The sequence below is a fragment of the Cryptotermes secundus genome, unplaced genomic scaffold (assembly GCF_002891405.2).
Source record: "Cryptotermes secundus unplaced genomic scaffold, Csec_1.0 scaffold537, whole genome shotgun sequence".
Classification (NCBI taxonomy): domain Eukaryota; kingdom Metazoa; phylum Arthropoda; class Insecta; order Blattodea; family Kalotermitidae; genus Cryptotermes; species Cryptotermes secundus.
In genome coordinates, this window is record NW_019740661.1 from 145,274 (window position 1) to 167,553 (window position 22,280).

The 22,280-nt window shown below is 42.5% G+C and overlaps 2 protein-coding genes across 3 annotated transcripts in view; one reads left to right on the forward strand and one right to left on the reverse strand.

Moving 5' to 3' along the window:
* LOC111872484 (keratin, type I cytoskeletal 9) overlaps positions 1–5,482 on the forward strand; it is a 6,517-nt gene extending 1,035 nt beyond the window's left edge. Inside the window, exons 2-3 of the mRNA XM_023866448.2 lie at positions 1,606–1,972; positions 4,052–5,482. Of these exons, the coding sequence (XP_023722216.1) occupies positions 1,606–1,972; positions 4,052–4,487 (803 nt within the window). The 3' untranslated portion in view covers positions 4,488–5,482. The remainder of the gene's footprint in view (positions 1–1,605; positions 1,973–4,051) is intronic.
* Positions 1–22,280, reverse strand: part of LOC111872483 — a 91,987-nt gene that overhangs the window by 49,056 nt on the left and 20,651 nt on the right. The window lies entirely within an intron of this gene.

A 22,280-nucleotide genomic window follows, 5' to 3' on the forward strand; every position in this document is an offset into this window, starting at 1 on the left:
ACCTAATCCTTCCAGCCGCACTATGGCCCTGCGATCGACTCAGCCTCCAAGAAATATGAGCACCAGGAATATTCTTGGGGGTAAAGGGCGGCCGACGCGTAAGGCTGATAACCTTAGCGCCATCTTTGAGCCGATTGTCTAGAGAAAATGTGGGGGCCTCGACGTCTCACAGCCCTATGGGCTTTCACGGCCTGGTACAGGGATAGCTTTACTTTTTTACATTTAGGACATGCTGCGCTAGTGCACCGCGTTGTATCTGTCAGCACATTCACAAAGATTTCGCGAACCAATATGAATCCGTTCCCTCACTAGTTCATGGCATTTCAATCGCTGATCTACCCTGCACTGATATACACGTAGATGAACCCTAGCTATTTTGTGCCAGTAAAGCTGAATTTGCCCTGTGTGGTGTCCCACCAAGTAAAAAAGTAATGAGCAGTCTCTGCATTCATTCACTGCCCTATTTTTAAGCCTGAAGGTTATGGGTTCAAATACAATATCATTATACACCTGGTCTTGACGACGTGGAGAGGAGCAAAATCTTTGCCTCTATACCAGGATCCGAAATCCCACTCTGAGCCATCTGCAGTCCAGCGTGTAGCCCATTGCTACATCGCCTGCGCTATCCTGCTCGCCATTTTGTGCCAGTAAAAAAAAAAAAAAAGTAAAGCTATCCCTATACCAGGCCGTGAAGACCCATGGGGTTGTGAGACGTTGTGGGTCCCACATTATCTAGACAATCGGCTCAAAGATGGCGGTAAGGTTGTCACTCTTACGCGCCGGCCGCGCTTTACTCCCAAGGAAAATTATTTAATTAGTTTCTGGTACTCATTTCTTTTAGAGGCTGAGTCGACCCCAGGGCCATAATGCGGTTGGAAGAATTAGGTCAATTGAAATAATCCAATAACCTCGTCGGGACTTGAACCCACGACCTGCCGGCTTGTAGCATAGCCCCTCAACCAACTGTAGCAAAAAATACAGCAGATGCATTAACAAACTGAGAAACATCTGTATAGTTGACCTGATGGATAATCAAACAAGTAAATATCCAGGGCTAAAATCTGCATTGTCACTCGACTCCCTCGACTTCAGGTAATAGACTAAAGCTGGAGTGTTTTAATGGTCTTAATTTATTTTAAGGGACACTTCCCTTTTCCTTTTGAAGCAAGAGATTCGTTTAAATAATGTATACAAATCTAGTTCCTCCATCACAAGACACAATTCTCCTTCACGAAGACCAACCCATTAATGTTGTTTAGCGAAGTAGGTTGCTTGTTCCGCAACTCACATAAAACACATAAATAAAATACATTCATACATTGAAGGTTACAAGCAAACGTGGATATTTAGTTATCTTCCGAACTCTGGAGCTCACTATGATAAAATTCGAAGGAGTTGTATAAGTTCCTTGATATTACTTCATTTTAAGGGTCACATAATTTGAGGGTCTGAATTAAGTTATACACAACTTTCTACAGGTTCCAATGAAAGGCAATAAATGACAATTTACAGATATTACCATGTGTTATTTTTTATTCATTTTTTATACTTCTACACACATTTAATGGCGCCCCATTTGTATAGTGCCAGTTCTTGTTTTTACAGCAGCTGGCGACGAGGCTATTGTGTTTCCCGATAAAGCCGCAGACAAGTACGGAACATCACCTCCACAGCCTAAGGGCAGCAGCAGTAACCATGGAGACAGTGAAGCCAAAGATGGCGCCAAACCCCGGTTCAGTTATGACACAGATGGCCGGAGTACCAAATTTAATTTCGGAGTTCAGCCGAGCGGTGGAGGGATATCAGGATCTGCAAGCTTCAGCAGCAGCTACGGGGGACACGGTCAGGCCCAGGGACACACAGCCAGCCAGAGTCACTCTTTCAATTTTCAGGCAGGCTCCAATGGCTTCAGCGCCTCCCAGGCTGCTAGCCAGTCTTCAAGTTTTAATTCGCAGTTCCCTGATTACTATGGGTACGAAGCAGGAAACAACAGTACACACAATGACCTTACATCTATACACTTCTATGTCACTTAACTTTTGATATTCTATATACAGAAATTTCTAATAGGCTACTGTCCCATGCCTTCTTCATGTCGTCCAGACCGGCTCTGGGGTCCACCCAACCTCCTATCCAATGGGTACCGAGGGCTCTTTCACCAGGGCTAAAGAGGCCAGTGCGTGAAGCTGTCTACTCACCTCCAGCTAGTGCCGAGGTCAAGAAAATATGGATCTATACATCCACTCCCCAATACGCCTTCATGGCGTAGTGTTGAATTAGTTAAGCACAGGAACAACTTTACATTTTTTACCTTTTTACTCTCCCATGCTCATTAGAAAGGTCAATACACAAATTTTCCTTTATAAATTTCATTATACGAAACATAGAGTTACAAGTAATTAATGACGTTGTATTAATTGCAGAGGAAATGCAGAATAAAATGAGATTGCTATTACGCATAATGAAATGGAAAATACTGAAAGAAGCGGTCATGGTCTATTTCGAAACACTATCATGCCGTTCGCCTGGAGGGATTGAACAAAACCGCAAACATGATCTTGGTTAGGATAACCAGAATTCGAACCGGTTAACCGTAGAACACAAGCCACATGCGTTACCACTTGAGCTAACCTCCTATTTATTTATGAGGTGCTCTGTATGGAAAGTGCTGAAGGAACGGTGACATGTGGACATAGTTTCGGGCTGCTGAAGCCATCTGTACGCCCGGCAACACACAAACAAACAATGGGAAGTTAGCTTCAGCATTGTATTAAAAAGAGTAAAGCTATCCCTGTAACAGGCCGTGAGGGACCATAGGTTTTTGAAAGGCCGAGGCTACCACATTTTCTAGACAATCGGCTCACACGTGGCTGCGAGTTTGTCAGCCTTACGCGCAGGTCGCCCTTTATCCTCCAGGAAGATTCCTGGTACTCATTTCTGTTAGAGGCTGGGTCTATTCCAGGGTCATAATGCGGCTGGAAAGATTAGGTAAATTGGAAAATTCAGTCATCTCATCGGGATTTGAACCTGAGACCTTCCGACTTGTAGCATAGTGCCTCTACCAACTACGCTACCGCGTGCCCCACGAATATTTTTAATATATATCAATTTTTCGTTCATATCACTCTCCTCGTACTCGTAATTTAGTACGGTCAATTGATTAAAGATGACGAGAGGCGCAATATTCCATGCATGTTTACAAAAAATTCTACACAAATATACTTTTTAAGTAAGAAAGTTTCTAAACCGAACCATACAAGACATCTACCGTATTTAATCTGTTTTTAATTTCGTCCTGAATAACGTTTCGATTTGTTACTGTCATTTCCAAATATATGATCTTGGCCACATTAAGAAGTATTACAATTATCATTCAGTAAAATAATCTTGCCTTATATTTTTTGGCGGAGACCGAATATGTATAACTTCTTCATTCTTTCTGCATTTATATACAGACAAACTTCAGTAATAAAAGGTATAGTTGTCCGTATGCATAATTAATTGAACATTATGCCATGAAGATGTATGGGGGAGTGGAGTTATAGCTCCATCACTAGATGGAGATGAGGGATCAGCTTCACGCTCCGGCGCTTTACATTCGGGATAGAATCCTCCGGTATCCATTGGATAGGAGGCTTGGTGGTCCCCAGAGCCGGTCTGGACCTCACTATTTTCTAATATAGTTTCTGCAATTTTCGTTATAGTAGGCCTAATTATGCTTTCGAATAATAAAGTGGGCCTAACATCGTCAGTATGGACCAGTAACAGATGTGTTCCCTTCTGTTACAAATAATTTGGAGACCAGACTTCTGGGGCATCTATGCGTAGATTGGATGATAACATTGAAACATTTATCAGAAAAGTAGGTTGTGGATGGCTGGACTGAGCTGGCTCAGAGTATGAATTTCGTGAACACAGTAGTGAAAGTTTACATCAATAAGAACATTGGATTCCTTGACGAAATGACTAACAAGTTTTCACAGAAAATTTTGATATCCTGTATCGGCAATGAATACAACCAATATCTCTTTAAAAATTTTCTTCTCCACAGGTCAGGGGGACTATCGGTATCGGGCAGTCAGGCGAGTAGCCAGGCCTCCAGTGTCTCAGGTGGTGTAAACGGAGGGGGGTCTGGTTCTGCTGCTAGCAGCCAGGCCTCCAGCTTTGGTTTCCAAGGATCCGGAGCTAATGTTGGAGCCTCCAGCAGCTCTGCAGGTAGCCAGAGTTTCTCCGCGCCTCTGGGAAATCCTGTCGGTGGAAACGTGTACCGTCCAGCTGCAGGAGTGTCGGGTTCCAACAGTCATACTGCAGGAGCATCGTTTGGAGGTTTTGGGGGGTTTCCAAATGAAAATTTATCTCCTGATTTTATTAGATACTTTCAACGTGGCAACAAACGTAGGAATAATTCTGACCGCAGGAAGAGACCTGGATGGTACAACCGCTCATTCGTTTTTAACAAAAAGAGTGCTATTGTGTTCCCGGAGTAAATTACAGCGTGCCAATGTGAAAAATACTTTTGTTATAATAATAATTATTATTATTATTATTATTATTAATATTATTTAATCTTCCTAGAATTTAATTAGAAGAAAAAGCAAATACGAACACTCATAACTTCAGTACCCTAAATCTCAAATTCCTGTAGGTATGTATAAACACTGCTGAAAGTTGAGTTTTGGCTTCAGAAGAAAGCAATGAACTACATTTTATTGCTCTTTCCTTAGGAAAGTTTCGAGACTCGCTGAATTATGATTGTCATTATCTTCACTTATGGATTCTCACGTTCATCCTCGAATTTATGTAAGCGATTTTTAAAATTTCTTCTGTGAAGTCTAGTCTTATTAGACACATCATCATCAGTTTCATTCTTACATTTAAAAATTATATTTATTATAATATGATATATTACAATATTACCTCACCTGCAATTATGATTGCTCTTATTATCATTATTAGTACTATTATATACTTTGATGCACATGTACAGAATATAAGCGTATTTGAACACATAAGTATATAACTAACTCGAACATGTTCGGTGTGTACACCTGCTACTGCTGAAGTCAAAACGTGTTCGTGTGTTGTTTCCGCGGACACAAGGTGTTTACACTAGCAATACACATATCCAGCGTTTTTCAGTTCGATGAAAGAAAACATTTCATGTTTATGTAAGACAGTGCTGGACAGACGGCAGCCAGGCGATTTTGCAGTGTGAACTATGAGGTATTTCAGTTCAGGAATACTGTGATAAACTAAACCCAATAATATGTCCAAACTCATCGAGATTAAGAAGCTGGTGGCAATGAATGAATGCCGACCTTGACATTGAAGATGTTGCATCCATAAGCAAAATGATGCAGTTCTATGTCGTAAAAATGTCCATTGTTATGTTCATTTCCTTGCGTTAATATTAGGATATAACTATTTCTTCAATTCAAACACAAGGCAAAATTATTCAATAAAATATAAATACTGCTGATAACATTTGTCTCAGGCCAAGACGAGATTTAAACTTTTCAAAACTGCCCTTGTATAGAAAGAAAATATATGTCTGTATTAACCAAATAGTCTAAGGTAAAGGTTTCCCTGGCCGGTCACGGTAGCCGAGCGGTCTAAGGCGTGCACTGTCTTCGCTCGCTCGGAAACCGGGATCGTGGGTTCGAATAGCACTCAGGGCATGGATGTTTGTGTGCGTCTTTCTGTGTTTGTGTACAGGTAGAGGCCTTGCGACGAGCTGATCACCCGCCCAAGGAGTCCTACCGAATGTCTAGGATCTAGGAAACCCGAAAGTTCAAGGAGAAGTTCACGGAGGTATGCCTAGGCCCACTGGGGCTGTAGTGCCAGGGGGGGGGAAAGGTGAAGTTTTCCCTGTGCTTAACTAATTAAGCACTGTGCCTAAATACGTATGGGAGAGTTGATATATAGATCCACATTTTGTTGACCTCGACACTGGTTGGGAGCGAGTGGTCAGCTTCACGCATCGGACCCTTTACCCCAGGAAGGAGCCCCCGGTATCCTTTGTATGGGAGGTTTGGGGAACGCCAGAGACGGTTTGGACGATATGGAGAAGTGAAAATTCTTGATCCTACCGGGACTAGAACTCCGAACCCTCAGTCGTCCAGCCCGTAGCCAGTCGCTATACCGATTGGGCAATCCCGGCTCCCACATAGACTAGGGTTCATTCATTCATTCATTCATCAGTAATCTGTCAGATGACAGGTCCACAGCCTCTTCCAAAACAGTTTCTCCACTTAATGCGATCTTCTGTTTTTGGAAAGAGACTATCCAGGAATAGTGATAATGTGGTAGTTTTTCCATTTGCTTTCCACATCGCAGTACAACAGCCGTTCAAACCACTCTGGTCACGCCGACTAGGGTACTAAGGGAAAAATCAGCCACAGTAGAGAAGTGACTTGCTAGGGGTGTGGTGGGTTTACCTTTTCGAGAATGGCTTCAGGGACCGTACTGCCTTATGTTTTATGGTTTTTCTCCTGACTCTACAGGTGACCACTCAATTCAGTTCAGAGTTTTAATTGCATGTCCTTTATAGGCCTTCATAGGTTCTAGAGAACCGAAGTGAAAGGAGAAGTTCGTGGAGTAGGCCTAGGCCCACTGGTGCTGTAGTGCCAAGGAAAAAAAAAAGGTTCTAGAGAAGAAACGATGCGGCTGTTCGAGCAATATTTCCAGATTTACTTTAGAAGTTAACAAATATGGAATGGTGTTCCTTCACCCTTTCTCCTGCACTGTCTACTCCGCATAACGGTGGCGCAGGAACATGCTGGCCAGTGACCTCGGTTTGGCCGAACAAAACTTCCAGATCCCTCCCAACATTTCTAAGATTCCGATAAAAAGAAACTGACTCGTCGGCCCTCAGTTTTCATCTGACGTCAATAAAACTAAAATTGACCTAAATGTTGGCTAACTTCTTTGATAAAACGACTAATTTCTTCACTGTATAGACTTGAAAGGATTCTGACGATGGTGTATACTGTACTTCTTTTGGCTTATTTTGGACTTCACCCATCGTCCGGTATATAAAAGACAAAAAACCACGACGTTTCGGAGACTGGATCTGTCTCCGTTTTCAGGTGGATAGGGAAGGTTTAACCTACTCAGTTGGGCCCCTTAGAAAGAGCTAGTCTCAATCACTGGGTCCAGTGATAATAATCCAAAATAAGCCAAAAGAAGTTCTTCACTGTAATTCGAATCAGTGACACCGTCAATTTTTTACGCCTCTCTTAATGGTTGTGCTGTTCCAGAATTAAGGCGTCTTCATCAAATGATGTCTGTGTTAATTGCTCCTGTGAGAAGTGACACTTCTCTGACGAAACTGAACAACCAGGGCTTAGAGATACAATGTCCGGTAATCACTTTGGATCAATATTGAACAACAGAAGACATCCCAGACTTGAATGTACTGGTTAACGATTATCGGAGCTATAATTTATTTCATTAATTAAATTAACTTACGATTATTTTATGAACACAGAATGACTCGTGGAATATTTAATAGACAACCCATCAGTTAATTATTAATCAAAAAGTAAACCAATACATTTTATGATTTAGTATCTTCAAAATATATTTTAACTTGTGCATACTGTATAAGCTTGTTCATGTGTAAATGGGAGGCCCCAAATCAGCATTTACATTTTTACATCCATAAGTGTATGATACCCGCCAAAAACAAAACAAAACAAACCCCGTGGCCTGTAGTCCGCAAGCGAACTATACCGACCGAGCGACCGCCGCTTGTCGGCGAAGTTAGTGTCATCTTTTGCGGCTAGAAATTTGTCACGTGATCAGCGCAACGGATCCCCACGGCAGTTAATCTCGATTTTCTAGACCAGAGCCTCTATTTCCTTGAAATATCTCCTCAATTATACTCCCGAGGTTGAGTGGACCACGTTCCAGACCCAATGCTTCTCACAAAATCTGATAGCGCCGGGAAACGAACCCGGGACCTCTGGATTTGTAGCCAGGAACTCTGCCCACTGGTCCACAGCTACGGCCCCATGATACCTGCCAAACTTATCTAAAGTAGCGCACTAGCAGAAATAGATCTCCATTCCTCACTTAACTAATCACCTGCATTTGTGCATTTGTAAACAGTGCGTCAGTTCATGGCTTGTGTGTAGTTGTGTTGAGAGTGGCAGGTATGAAGCGGCTCAACATGTTCATATGGACAAATCTGCACTGATTAGCGCAAGCCAGAATTTGGGTATGACGCAAATTTGGAACTGGAACTGGCGGTCTGCATTCCTGCCCTGGAGGTTGTTCCACTTCGTAACCGAATAAGAATATAAAAGGAAGGATAATGCACGGAACATTCACATATGGAGTGGTACCAAGGAGAGGTAAAGCGGCATGACTCTTCAGGCTTACAGATATTTTATTCAAACACAGAACATAGATTTCATTGAAGCACATATTGAAATTAACAAAAAATTATAGCAAGAAATTACAAAGTCAATTTCAATGCTTTCATTTACAGCATGAGATTAAGGGAAACTGCTAATTCAGTGTGACGGCATTTCGTACTGTTTATCTGAGCATAATTTTCACTAGCCTGTATAGGTGTATATTCCCTCTGCATGGAAATTATCAGGAACAAAGTTAAAGTTTCTTTTGACATTAGGTTCACTGTTAAGATCAGAGCAACAGTTCTGCCCATGAACATGGTGTTTAATCAAGGTTTCTTTGCTGTAAATAAATGACAATGCGATTTTAAAAACAGGCGTTGAAAGACGTTACAAAATGTACAGTTTTTTTTCAAGGAAAAAGAAATATAATCAATTTTTATGGACCAGATCTCATTTTTTGCCAGCGAATTACAAATCTTATTTACGTAATTTCGGCGTTGATGTGGAAAAAACATGAATGAAAGAGATCACGTCTCAAGACNTTATACAGTTTTTTCAAGGAAAAAGAAATATAATCAATTTTTATGGACCAGATCTCATTTTTTGCCAGCGAATTACAAATCTTATTTACGTAATTTCGGCGTTGATGTGGAAAAAACATGAATGAAAGAGATCACGTCTCAAGACAATGAATTGTGAAGTACGTTTGCATTGAAATGGCAGCTGCAGAAAAAGAGCGATGGAGAGTACGTCTGTCCCTGAATTATGGGGCTGCTGATGAGTTTTAAACCACTAAATTTAGCATTCGAGCAAGTTAGATCTAACGGTAAGCTTTTCACTTTTACTCAGGAGGTGGCTAGTTTGAACCTTCGTCTGAACATCAAATTATTCTGAGATTTCTCTGACTTTCCAAAGTGTTCCAGGAAAATTCGTAGATAACATCTTAAATTAGACTTCACCTATTCTCTTCCATGATTTCCCCGATTCAGTGTTCAATAATCACCCTACAATTTGACAGTATAAAATTTTAGCTATTGAAACCGTCTTTAAGTAAACTACAAGCTCATACGAAAAATATGTCACTATTTTGTTTAGAAAACCGCAACAGAAAACACAGCTAGAAAGATTAAGATGCAAATAAATAAATTCCGTAGTACACTTTGTTTCATTAGTAGCGGGATAAGGTAAAAGTTGTTCCTGTGCTTAACTAATTAAGCACTAGCCCATGGAGACGTATAGGGGAGTGGATGTATAGATCCACGTTTTCTTGACCTAGGCACACGTTGGAGGTGAGTGGTCAGCTTCACTCCCCGGCCGCTTTATCCCCGGGGAAAGAGCCCCCGCTACCCGTTGGATACAAGGTTCGGTGGACCCCAGAGCCGGTCTGCACGACATGGAGAAGTGAATATTTTTGACCCCACCGGTACACGAACGCCGATCCCTTGGTCGTCCATTCCGTAGCCAGTCGTTATACCGACTGCTGGAAGACCTATTAATTCAGCGTGTGTATGTAAGTTTATTAGATCCGGAATTCAAGATACTAGAGAGCAGTCCGAGATTCAGACAACAGTGAGAAACAGACGTCGTTAGGAAGGAGTTCAACATGTGAGCTGTTATAATCAAGTGTGATTGCAATGGAGTAAAAGTAAGTTAAGTAAGTAAAGGTATCCGTGTAACATGCCGTGGGGTCCCATAGGGTTGTGAGATGTTGAGGTTCCCACATTTTCTACACAATCGGCTCACAGATGGTGGCAAAGTTGTCAGCCCTACGCGCCGGCCGCCCTTTACCCACAAGAACATTCCAAGAATATTCCTGGTACTCATTTCTGTTCGAGGCTGATTCGACTCCAGAGCCATAATGCGACTGGAAGGATTAGGTAAATTGAAAAAAAAAATCCAATGACCTCGTCGGAATTCGATCCTGCGACCTTCCGGCTTGTAGCATAGTGCCTTAACCAACTACGCTACCGCTTGCCCCAGATTGTAATGCAAACGTCCAATAATTCAAATCATCAAATAGAGTTTATGGAACTCCAACGTTCTTCACCGTTGGACAAATTCCTGCCACTTTATCAATTCATGGGCCAATTCTCACCTTTCCCGCATTCTAATTCTTCAAAATCTATTATTCTCCCACCTGTACCTTCACCTTTCCTGTTTCAACCATGTCTTGCCTTGTTCCTTTAGAGATGAAAATAAACTACGAAAAGGCTGATGGCTGTGTATCACACAGAAGATTTTATCTCTGGAAGTCCCTTGACATGTTACTAAACACTCGCTTACCAAAGTTTTGCACCTCCAACTTCTTCCTTCTGCCCTACGTTCTGGGCGTTAATCGAACACTACATGCTACCCCTTTTAACTCTTTCCATGCCATATTCTTACTGCAAGAAACGTGTTCCGGTTATTGCATTCCTATTGTTATGTAGTAACACACTGAATAATTAACTTAACGTTATTGTCCTGTGGGATGTGACGTCTTGTAGTTCGGTAGATATGTTCTAGCGTTCCAGAGGAGTTTACTGACTCCATCTTCTATATACAGACAATGGAGGCAACAGGGTCCACTGAAGGGTTGCCATATATCTACCAAACTATACGGCCTCACATAGCAGAAAATAATCTCTAACAGTCACCGTCGGTAAAATCGCGAACCTCATAGTTATCTGTAACTGCCGAGAGATGGCAGGACTTGTTTTCTTTCACCGATGTTATCCATACTGTAGAGGCCTAAGAAGCTATTACAGAATAAGAACTTTGTAAGAATGTCCTACAGAGGGCCAGGTAGGCATTGCCTAGGCCATATTTGTTTATATATTTATTTTTTCGAAATTAAAATGTTCTTATCCATCACCAAATAAGTTCAGACCAGATAATCAGATTCTTTGAAAAATATATCTCGTATATAGGGTGTAAAGAATTTATTTTATCAAGATATAGTTTATGTAGACTGACCAATAAATTATACTTTCACGCGAACATCCAAGTGCAAGACTTCGTTATTAGGAGTAGTTACTCCTCGTTGGTAGTTATGTGAAGACAACAGATACGTTCCTGATGATAACCTTATAATAAGCAGAACGAGGGGTGTTGATTTAATAAGCCAGTGAGTTACGTCACGACAGTGAAATGAGAGAGACTGAAGCGATATGAATATAAACGAGGAAGTTACAGAAATTCTCGATAATCTTTCTACAACAGCACGTGCATCAAACTTCCCAGTCGTAACGCATGACAGCATTAGTGAAGGAAGGTTATAAATACCTCTAGCATTCAGAGATTACACCAGACAGTGTTATAAATTCAAAGTAATGACGAATTCGTTGAGCGGGTTGAGGTACTGTCTGTTTTAACTATGTCCGTTATCTACCTCCTCAACTCTCCAATCTTCATTACGTCAGTTCCGTTTGGGTTAAGATACTGTCTGTTTTAAAACACTGTGACGTGACGACTGAAAGCCGGAAGAGTAGAGCCAGTGGCAGAGCCAAGCGTCCGTTGATGAACAACGGATAAGTTTCCGTTACAACGGATAGCACGAACCAGTCGTTACCAGATAACAAGTTGATATACATGCATTACCGTGGAAATGAACACGCAGAAAACAACAGACGAACTGTTCAAGCGTGTTCTGATCGCGGTCCTCACCAGGTCTCAAAAGGACATGTAATTTTTTGGCAGTCAGTCGTACTGTTGAGTGTAGTAGAGTGTTACAGAATTCAAAAGACTAGAGACCAGTCCGAGATCGAGACAATAGTGAGAAACAGACGTCGTTAGGAAGGAGTTCAACGTATGAGCTGTTATAGTCAAGTGTGATTGCAATGGAGACGTCCAGTAAATCAAATAATCAGATATGGAACCCACTGTTATTAGTCACGCAGCACCGTATACGTGACAATATCTTCTACCTGCGGATCATACTCAGTTCTCCGGCCTTACTCTATGCAAGTTCTGTTTCGTTTGATCTATTGCCTGTTCCAAAAATATCAGCCACGCGCGGTTATTACGCGTCTCTCTGGCTTTTCTTCATGTCAGCTCTACTTCGGTTGATGTAATATTTTAAAAACACTCGTTACCTGCCGTTCCTACTCAGTTCCCCGGTCATTCTGTGTGTCATTAAGTTTTCGGTTATGTACTGTCTGTTCCAGAAATATCAGTTACCTGCTGATGCTACCCAAACCTCCGTCCTTTATCAATGTCAGTTCTGTTTCAATCAGAAATGAACAAGACGAGTCGTTTGGTTACATGAACTTCTATTGTATTTTATTGGAGAGGGTGGGTTTCCCCATGCACTTAGACTAACTGTTGGTCCATTGTGCGTCCCCCTATGATATTCTACCAGTCTCTATTCCCTACCGGTACTGGTGCGTGACATCAGTCCCGACTCAGCCAGCGAGTTCGGCCTCCACTGGCTCAGCGGTATCTCGATGCTTCCCCCATCTATCAGAGGCGTCAGAGACTACTGTTGGGCGGGAAATGTCCTGAATTTGGCTCAGTGGTCCCCTTGGGACATGAGGTTCTTTTACGTGCCGTAAAGCTACGACATGGGACCCACGGCTTAAAGTCCCTCCCGGAGGACTTGTTCCCTGAATTTTTCCGCCCTTAAAAATTCCACGACCTCCGCCGGGTTTGAACCCGCGTACCTTGAGTCACGAGGTGGGAACGTTACCCCTAGATTACGGGCCGCTTTGCATGAACTTAGTCTAGCACCTGCAGACGTGTAAGCTCATTCGGTCATCGGATAACTTCGTCATTAAATGAACTATACTTACCTAATTAAAGGCAGAAAAAGGTAGAGCTGCTCCTGTAACAGACCGTGAAGGCCCATAGAATTGTGCGACATCGAGGCTTCAGTATTTTTCCTAGAAAATCGGCTCACAGATTGTGGTAAGTTTATCAGCCCTACGCGCCGGCAGCCCTTTACCCCTCCCCCCCATGAACATTCCTGGTACTCATTTCTGTTAGAGGTTGAGTCGAATCCAGAGTTATATTGCGACTGGAAGGATTAGTTGAAATGAAAAATACACCTCATCGGGACGCAAACCTACCGCCTTCCGGTTTTAACATAGTGCCTCAACCAATTACGCTTTTGCATGCTACCTACGATGTGCTGAGCTAACTAAAGCCATGCAACTGAATCCTTCTTCAGAAGCCAAAAATTACACTTACTCCAGAAACGCCCACGATGTTACGCAATCCAAACATTAATTATCTTACTCACAACAGCCTTCCTCTGATTTCTATCCTGAGACAGATGAAACCAGTTCACATAACCCTTCCCGTTTCAATGGTTATATTCCTGTTTTCTTCTCGGTCTTCTAGTTAAACTTGGCGGTGGTCGAGCTTAAGACCGTTCAAGTGACTAAGCTGCCGTTGTAACATGAGTGGGACAGGCATGATCTGCTTTGCAAAATTTGTGTGCAAAGGGTAGAATCTTCAATAACATGCTATATGTGCGACATACGCGTTTGACGAAACGCCAAGCATATTCATAAGAGACAAACCCATTTTCTCGCCAGAGAGGATGTTACATAAGGACTATTATCGCAAGTGCTCACTTGAAAAAAAGAAAGATTTCTGGTCGTGGTTCTCAAGGGGCTTGGTGAGAAGACGAACTGATTGGCGATAAACTACCAGTCGAAAAGTACCTCTAAATCTGGTCTTCTGGTAGGATACTTCCTGAAGATATTCCTACTAAAACTCTGTGTTTAATAAACTTTGCCTAAAGAGTAATAATTCACAGACCGAGGTGGTCAGTGGATGAGTGACTTGAGTCACCCGATCGAAGTCACCTAATTGAAGGGATGTGACAGAAATTTGTCGAGACGCGTAGCAGGCTGAAAAGTGACACGATGTCTATGATCACGCTCCTTAGGTAGAATATGAAACGCAGTACGCAGCCAAACTTATCATACAACAAGGAATACTCCTTTGACTAAAATAATGCGGCCACGGACACAAGAGACTATTATGCCAGCTACGAGTGGTACAAGAATACCCCAAGAGAATTCCGCAACAGAGGAGTAGAGACAGGCAACACGAGCTTTCCCCCCCCCTTGGCACTACAGCCCCAGTGGGCCTAGTCCTACCTGCATGAACTCCGTTCACTTCGGTTTTTCTAGATCTTATACATACGGTAGGACTCCTTGGGCGGGTGATCAGCTCGTCGCAAGGCCTCTACCTGTCGACAAACACAGAAAAACGCACACAAACATCCATGCCCTGAGTGGGATTCGAACCCACGATCCCGGCTTCCGAGCGAAGACAGTACATGCCTTAGACTGCTCGGCTACCGTGACCGGCGCAACACGAGCTTACTTTAATGAATAATATAATTTGAAATAATCAGCACACATTGAACGGTCCTCTGAATGATTCACTTAATCTGGCCATCAATGTATTCAAGTGCTCCAGTCTCTCGTTCACTTAACTAATGGGATGCTGTGAAACAAGTCACTAACTCCCTACCCATCTCCAGTTTCGAATGTTAACTCTAACCTCTGCGTGCTAAGTTCACTCTTAGTTCCTCAGACTTTGATTCTGTGACTTTCTCTTCTTTAAATATGTGGTGGTTAGTAAATGGACCGACGAACCGAACAGCTGGTTCAGCCGCTAACGATGCTCACGCTTATTCGGAAGTTACAGATTTCCTTATCATTTATTGCGTTAGGAGCCTGGATAGCGTAGTCAGTACAGCAACTGGCTATGGGCTAGACGACCAAGGGGTCTGAGTTCGAGTCCCAATGGGGGTGAGAATTTTCACTTCTCCATGTAGACCAGATCGGCTCTGGGGCCCACCCAGCCTCCTATTCAATGGGTACCGGGGGACCACTCCCAGGAGTAAAGCGGCAGGGGCGTAAAGCTGACCACTTACATCAAACTAGTGCCAAGGTGAAGAAAATGTGGATCTATGCATCCACTCCCCCATACTCCTTCATGACGTAGTGCTTATAGCTAAGTACAGGGATAACTTTGCCTTTACTGCGTTAATATCAAATTGTAATAACACTGAATTGTCGCTTAAACATTTTATTACCCAAGTTTGCTCGCTTCGAATAACATCCTGCCACTGACAGTCTTGACTGATGTTTTCATTGTTTTCCTCAGCCCCTCCATGCAAATGCCGGATAGTGCCTCACATTAGGCCCACATCACTCCCTTCCACTCTCTTATCCAATACATTTGTTAATTACCCTACCTTTCGAGAACGCGGTAGCGTAGTGTGTTGAGGCAGTATAATACAAGCCGGAAGATCGCGGGTTCGATTCCTGATGAGGCCATAAGATTTTTCAATTAACCGAATCCTTCCAACCGTACAATGGCCCTGGGGTGAACTCAGCCTCTAACAGAAATGATTAACATGAATGTTCCTGAGGCATAAAAGGCGGCCGGCGCGTAAGGCTGACAACGTTACCGCCATCTGTGACCCGACTGTCTGGAAAATGGGGGAGACTCGACCTCTCACAACCCTATGGGCCTCCACAGCCGGGAAACAGAAGCACTTGGAGAAAACTTGCTCCAGTTGACCTTATCCATAAGGACCGCGCCATAGCTCAAGCGGTTAGTCGCTGGCTTCCCACCGCGGCGGCCCGGGTTCGATCCCGGGTCTGGTCAAGTGAGATTTGTGGTGGACAAAGTGGCGCTGGGGCAGGTTTTCACCGGGTACTTCGGTTTCCCCTGCCAATCTTCATTCCACCAATTGCTCCATAATCACCCTCACCTATCATCTGGGGCTGGTACAATAGGCCAGAAGTGGCCGCAGTACAAGGGACTTAGTCCCATCCCACTAGCAATAAAAAAAAACCTTATCAATCAAAAGTCCCACATGACTTAAACCGAACTCGTACAGCCTGAGCTATGACACGACTTTCTCTTTTTAATGACATTTCTCAGAATTACCTTGAAAAATCTTGGATATCACCTTGATATCGCCAACGACTGCAACATCCACGCCTCCCTAAGTCATCACTTAAGGCCGCGCCACAGCTCAAGCGTTAGTCGCTGGCTTCCTACCGCGGCGGCCCGGGTTCGATCCCGGGTCTGGTGAAGTGGGATTTGTGGTGGACAATTGACGCTGAGGCGGGTTTTCTCCGAGTACTTCGGTTTCCCTTTCCAATCTTCATTCCACCAAATTCTCCATCATCATAATCATCCGGGGCAGGCTACAATAGGCCAATCAGTGGCCGCCGTGCAGAGTGGACCCAGTTGGAGTCCATCCCCCATTAAGCGAAGTTAAAAAAAAAAGTCATTTATCGTCATTCGGTGGTATGAAGGATATAGAATTTGTTACGATGACCTCAAACTACGAGCAGTGATATCGGGAGGGTATCAACTGCATAGCTGACATAATCTCAGCTTGTCCTATGATCTGAGGTCACTTGAGCCCTGTGATTGTGGAAAGATTCTCGCTCGAATCATGGATGTAACTGATATACACGTTCTGTGTTGCCTTTTGCAAGTAGTGGAAATGATATGAGAAATCAATTATCCTAAAAGGCCTTGAAAATATCTTAAAGATTCTTTTAGAATTAATTCTGAATAACATTCAGTACCTAAGAGCAGAAGAAAGAGAAGACGCCTGAAAAGGATATATCAGAAACTCTCAGTTCAGTGACTGTAGAGAACAATTGTAATTGTGTTTATGACTTAACGAATGGGAACTTAGAAAGGAGAAAGAAAGTAAAAGTAACACGTCTCCAACTTGACCTTCACGTAAGCTTCGTGTTAACGAGAGCCGGGGGAATTTCTGTGGAAAACAAATGAAGATACTTTATTGGGTGGGAATTACATCGCTTGACGTCACCTTATATTTCGTAGCATAAATCAAACTGCGGGATATGATTGAATAAGCAGTGGAAACTATAAAAGGAGATTCTATCAACAGTTTACAATATTCTGATTTGCTTACTTTGAATTCAGCTTTACGCCAAGTTCTTGGTCGTTCGTACCATTTCTGTACGCTTCATTTTAACATTCTTTCCAAAATACTCTTCTCCCTCGGAAATTTTAGACCGATACCTTGCATGAATTCCTAATGTCCGCCACAGTTGGCCGCGCCATAGCTCAAGCGGTTAGTAGCTGGCTTCCTACCGCGGCGGCCCGGGGTCGATCCCGGGTCTGGTCAAGTGAGGTTTGTGGTGGACAAGTGGCGCTGGGGAGGGTTTTCTCCGAGTACTTCGGTTTCCCCTGCCAATCTTCATTCCATCAAATTCTCCATCATCATAATCACCCGGGGTAGGCTACAATAGGCCAATCAGTGGCCGCCGTCCCGAGTGGACTCAGTTGGACTCCACCCCCCAACAATGTAAGCTACCGCTATCCCCGCTCCTGAATATTTTAGCGTAGATCGTGACGTTTCCGTAGAAGAAGACAGGCGGACTCTTACTGTATAAATGCTCCTTTAAGGAAGATGACATTCCAAGGTCACAGGTTTATCCCAGTGTAGTCTAGCTTAATTGATGAAAATAGAAGAACGGTTGTACTATTTATCACTGTCTATTACGTAATATTTTGTAAGGCAAAAGTTGTTGGCGTAATTCTTCTTTACTGCGTTCGTTCTCATGTTTACGTTTCTGCTCTCTTTAATGCCTTTTTTTCAGTTTCATATGTTTCATGGCATCTCAAACACTGGGATCGTTGGTTCGAATCCCACTCGAGGCATGGAATATCTTTCCTCGTTAATCGGTATTTGTGTTATCCTGCGTAGGTAGCGGCCTTGCGACTGGCTCACCCCCCGTCCAAGAAGTCTAATCGACTGTCTAAAAGACCCATAGAACCAGATTAATTCTGATGGGAACAGGCCAGATGCAGAAAAAGAAGGTCTAGCATGTAATGAGGTAGCTGATATGAATGATGGGTTGAGAAGAACATGGACGAACAGGAGCCATAGCTTGTTTTAAGTTTCTGTTCCAACATTTACTACGAGTGACTGAAGAGTACTACGGATCATGGCCTTCCTCCTCACTGAGAAATGAACACAAGAGCTCCGGATTGAAAAGTTGGTGAACTGACGAATTCACAGCGACGCCCGAAATCTCTGCCCGTCTGCAAGCGCTCTCACTGTGTCGGACAGTCTTTGTGTGTGCGTGGGCGCTGGGCCAGAATTCTTTAAATTTGAGGGGGAGACAGTTTCCTTTGTGGTGGGGGAGAGGTAGCTAGAAATTCTACTTACACACATGCGTTTACGTCGCTTGAGAATATTTTTAACAATAACCTTGAGTATTCAAGATATAAGAATCATGTTTCAATAAGAAAATATTTTTCCAAATAAGGAAAGTAGGTTAAAATTGTTTTAATTTTTTAATAAAATTTGGCATATTTCCTTATTTTCTCTCATTTTTAGCCTACTTACCTTATTTTGAAAACTATAAGGATGATTGTGAGATCACCTTACTGTCTTCCTATCAGCCTGTCTCTGTCTGCCTTGTTTGTGTATACCCCTTTATTGTTTTACTATAATTTTTAGCAATTTGTTCGTTATTGAAAAAATAAAAGAAGGCTTATGAGATTACATTGCCGTCTGTGTTTCTTTCTATGCGCCTGTGTCTTTGTGTACCCTTAGTATCCTCCCCTAATTTGATGGTCTTACAAGAGGCCCCTGTGGCTACCAAAAGAAAGGCATGACTACTGCTCTATGATTTCCAAACATTCAAGGGACGGGGGCAAAGTCCTTATTTTCCGTCCCCGCTAACGTCTTCACGTGTGCTTGTGTGTGGCATACTGCTAGCTCGTACACAGGCGAGCGAGTAGAATCCGTGTACTTGGCACTCAAATGTCAAGTGTGAAGGCAAGTTGCTCCCCGCTAAGGCCGAGAGTATACTGACAATCAGCGCCACCGCCTTAAAAAGCACTGTAGGGTCCAACACCACTTCACGCACACGGGGATGAGAACGTTACATGGAACATAGCAACAAGGTTTGTGGCTTAGGAATTAATAGTACACTGACAACAATCTTCCTGGTTTAGTGACCAGTAATTATTGGTCTTATTCACGAGATCCCGGGTTCGATTATCAGCTCGGAAACAGTATCCTGAGTCAGACACTTAATGGTTTCCTAGGATCTAAATCCAGATCACGGCCTGTTCCTACCGCATTTTTCAAACTTCAACATTCATAGAAGTTTACCCATTAGAATATGAGTGGACGAAATGTTATTTGGCGGCGCAGTGTATGTTTCGTTACTTTGTTCTTTCAACGACACATTTCTGAAAAATGGAAAGAATAGTATTCTCCTCTGCAAGAGATACACATCATGAAAGTGTATGGGGGCGAGTAAGTAAAGCTCCGTTAGCATCAAATGATGATTTCCTCGTTTCAGATTGCAGAGTAGGCTTTCCAGCAAGCAACCAATTTACTGAGATAAAGAGTAAACTTGTAAATGGTAAAATTTCCATTGTGCTTAACTAATTAAGCACTAAGCCATAAAGACATGTGGAGGAGTGGAGGTATAGCTCCTTCCTTCTTGACCTAGGTAGTAAATTGAGGCGACTGGACAGCTTCACTCCTCGGCCGCTTAGCCCCCGGGGAAATAGTCCACGGTACCAAACGGAGAGGACGCTGGGTAGGCCCCAAAACCAGTCTGGGCGACGTGGAGGGGGAAAAATTTTGCCCCTGTCGAGACTCGAACTCCGATCCCACGGCCGTCCAGCTCGTAGCCAGCTGACACACACACTGCGCTACCCTAACTCCAAACAGTACAACTAATGGCCAACATGACCAACGATGATTGAAATTGTTGGCAGTGTTGTGTATGCTATCTTTTCTCACTGTTTCCAGTCGTGTAGGTAATTTTACCCACGCAAAATTAGTCGGACTTCCCCGTAGACTGATAACAATCTTCATCCCCGCTTGTTGGGAGAACTGACAGAACTGTGTTTGAGAGAGTTCAAGGCCAACTTAAAATGATACGTCGTGGGCACGCAGTTTCTGGCTCGACCACTTCACTACGGTGTTCCGCTTGCTGGAATTCCCACCGCCTCCCAGTGACCATCGTGCAGTTGCCGGGAAATAAAACAATGTAGCAATCACGACTACAAAACGTTGCCTCACGGATACATCTCATATATTCATCATTTAGGTTTTCGCTCGTTCTCCGTTTTGAAATCTTAAAAAGGAACAACATAAAATAAAGTTGAACAGAGAAGAGAGGGTGGGAAGAAATTTTAATTTTATGGTAAGCTAGGTTATGTGATGAAAGAAATGGACTTCAGAGGAAGTCTTATATAGGGATCTGTTTGACAGTTGGAGAATTGCACTCAGGGCTAGAGTGTGAATTCCTGACACAATCAATGGATCTGGTAGAATAAATATTTAAACATAATATAGATCAGAAATAAAATATTAAATAGACTGTTAGATTTAGAAGGTGTGAATTACATATGGTGCATAAATTTCTCTGCTTTCTTTATAAAAAGTAGAACTGTATACAATTGACTCATATTGAGGAGATGGTCATGTCAGCAGACCTTCTATAAATTTAATTCTACAGTTATTTGATTAAATTTTACCTCGGAAGTTTACGGAACAATTCATTCATAAAAATTAATTTTGATCTTTATCAGCCTAATGATTACTACTCCACATACACACAGTTCACTATTTTCTTTAGCGACAATTTCAGAAAACGCCTCACACAAAAAATATGCATGATACACAAAATGGCAGACAAATCTATTTAAAGATTTAATCTCTTTTTTTAATTTTAAACATATGACGGATGTTTAAAAGATTCCAAAATGATAATATGTACCTCTATGTAATATAGTCACTGATGGGAAGACGTACAGACAACACCACAAGGCGCCCGAAGTTTTTGATTCAATTAAAGGCAGCCTAGAAAATTGAGAGCCTATTCTTCGGAAAAGAATTAGTTGGTTTTCATCCTGAGAAGTTCCTCTATATCTAACTTAAGTATTTTCATAATTTAAAAAGCCCGGCTGTTAAGAATCGTCCTCGATCCATACCCTGTAACCAGTTTTTTACTATTTGGCAGTATTCTTTATCGTTTATTTGATGACGCTTTCAGTAGCTGAGTCCAGCAGCCCAGATGGGGGGGCTAGAAAATAATGATTGGAAAGGGTACTGAAAGATTAAGTTGTGGCCTGATCCGAGGAAATGATCCTCCAGATGAATACAGGGACATGTCCATCCTTTACATAGGTCAGGACGGCTGGTCTTCCTGTCAGGATTTGAACCCAGCCCATCCCAAATACGAAGTGGGACTGTTTTTACTTCTACTTTGTCGTTCCCTGAAATATCGTATTACCTACGTGTTAGACGACCAAAATTCGATTTCCATCCAGGCAAGGATCTCTCTGCTCGCCACAGCTTGCAATAGACAATGGAATATCAACCCATTGGAGGAAACTCATCCGAAGCGTGTTGTTAGTCACTCTATGGGCAAGCGTAAGATCACAAGGCGCATTACCTCATTTGTCTTTTTACGCCTTCATGATGTGATTATCATGATCATCTCCAACCAATTACTGAGGCGGGAATAGAATCATCTCCTAAAAGATTTATATCTTAAGCAATCACTATTCCATGAAATATATTTTATTTATGGTTTACAGAAAAAATAATATTTATAAATAAATAGAATCAAGCAGATGAATTATCACTGTGATATTGTGTTTTACGTAAGATTAAGGCTTGGATCATCATACAGAATAAAACACAATCTTCTACTGTCCAGAATGCGTGTTTAGTTGTCCGTTACCTCTTAATGGACGTCCTACTGTTCCTTGTGTTTGCTTCTGCGAGAATGTGTTTATCGACCCGTTGTCTAGCAGCGTCACAATACCAACGCTTCAAATGAACACGAAACAGAATCTCTTCACATCCTTGCTCCCTTAAGATCAGTCTTAATATTATCTTCCTACCTCTTTCTCTGCCTCAAGAGTGGTAACCCGTTAGGAATG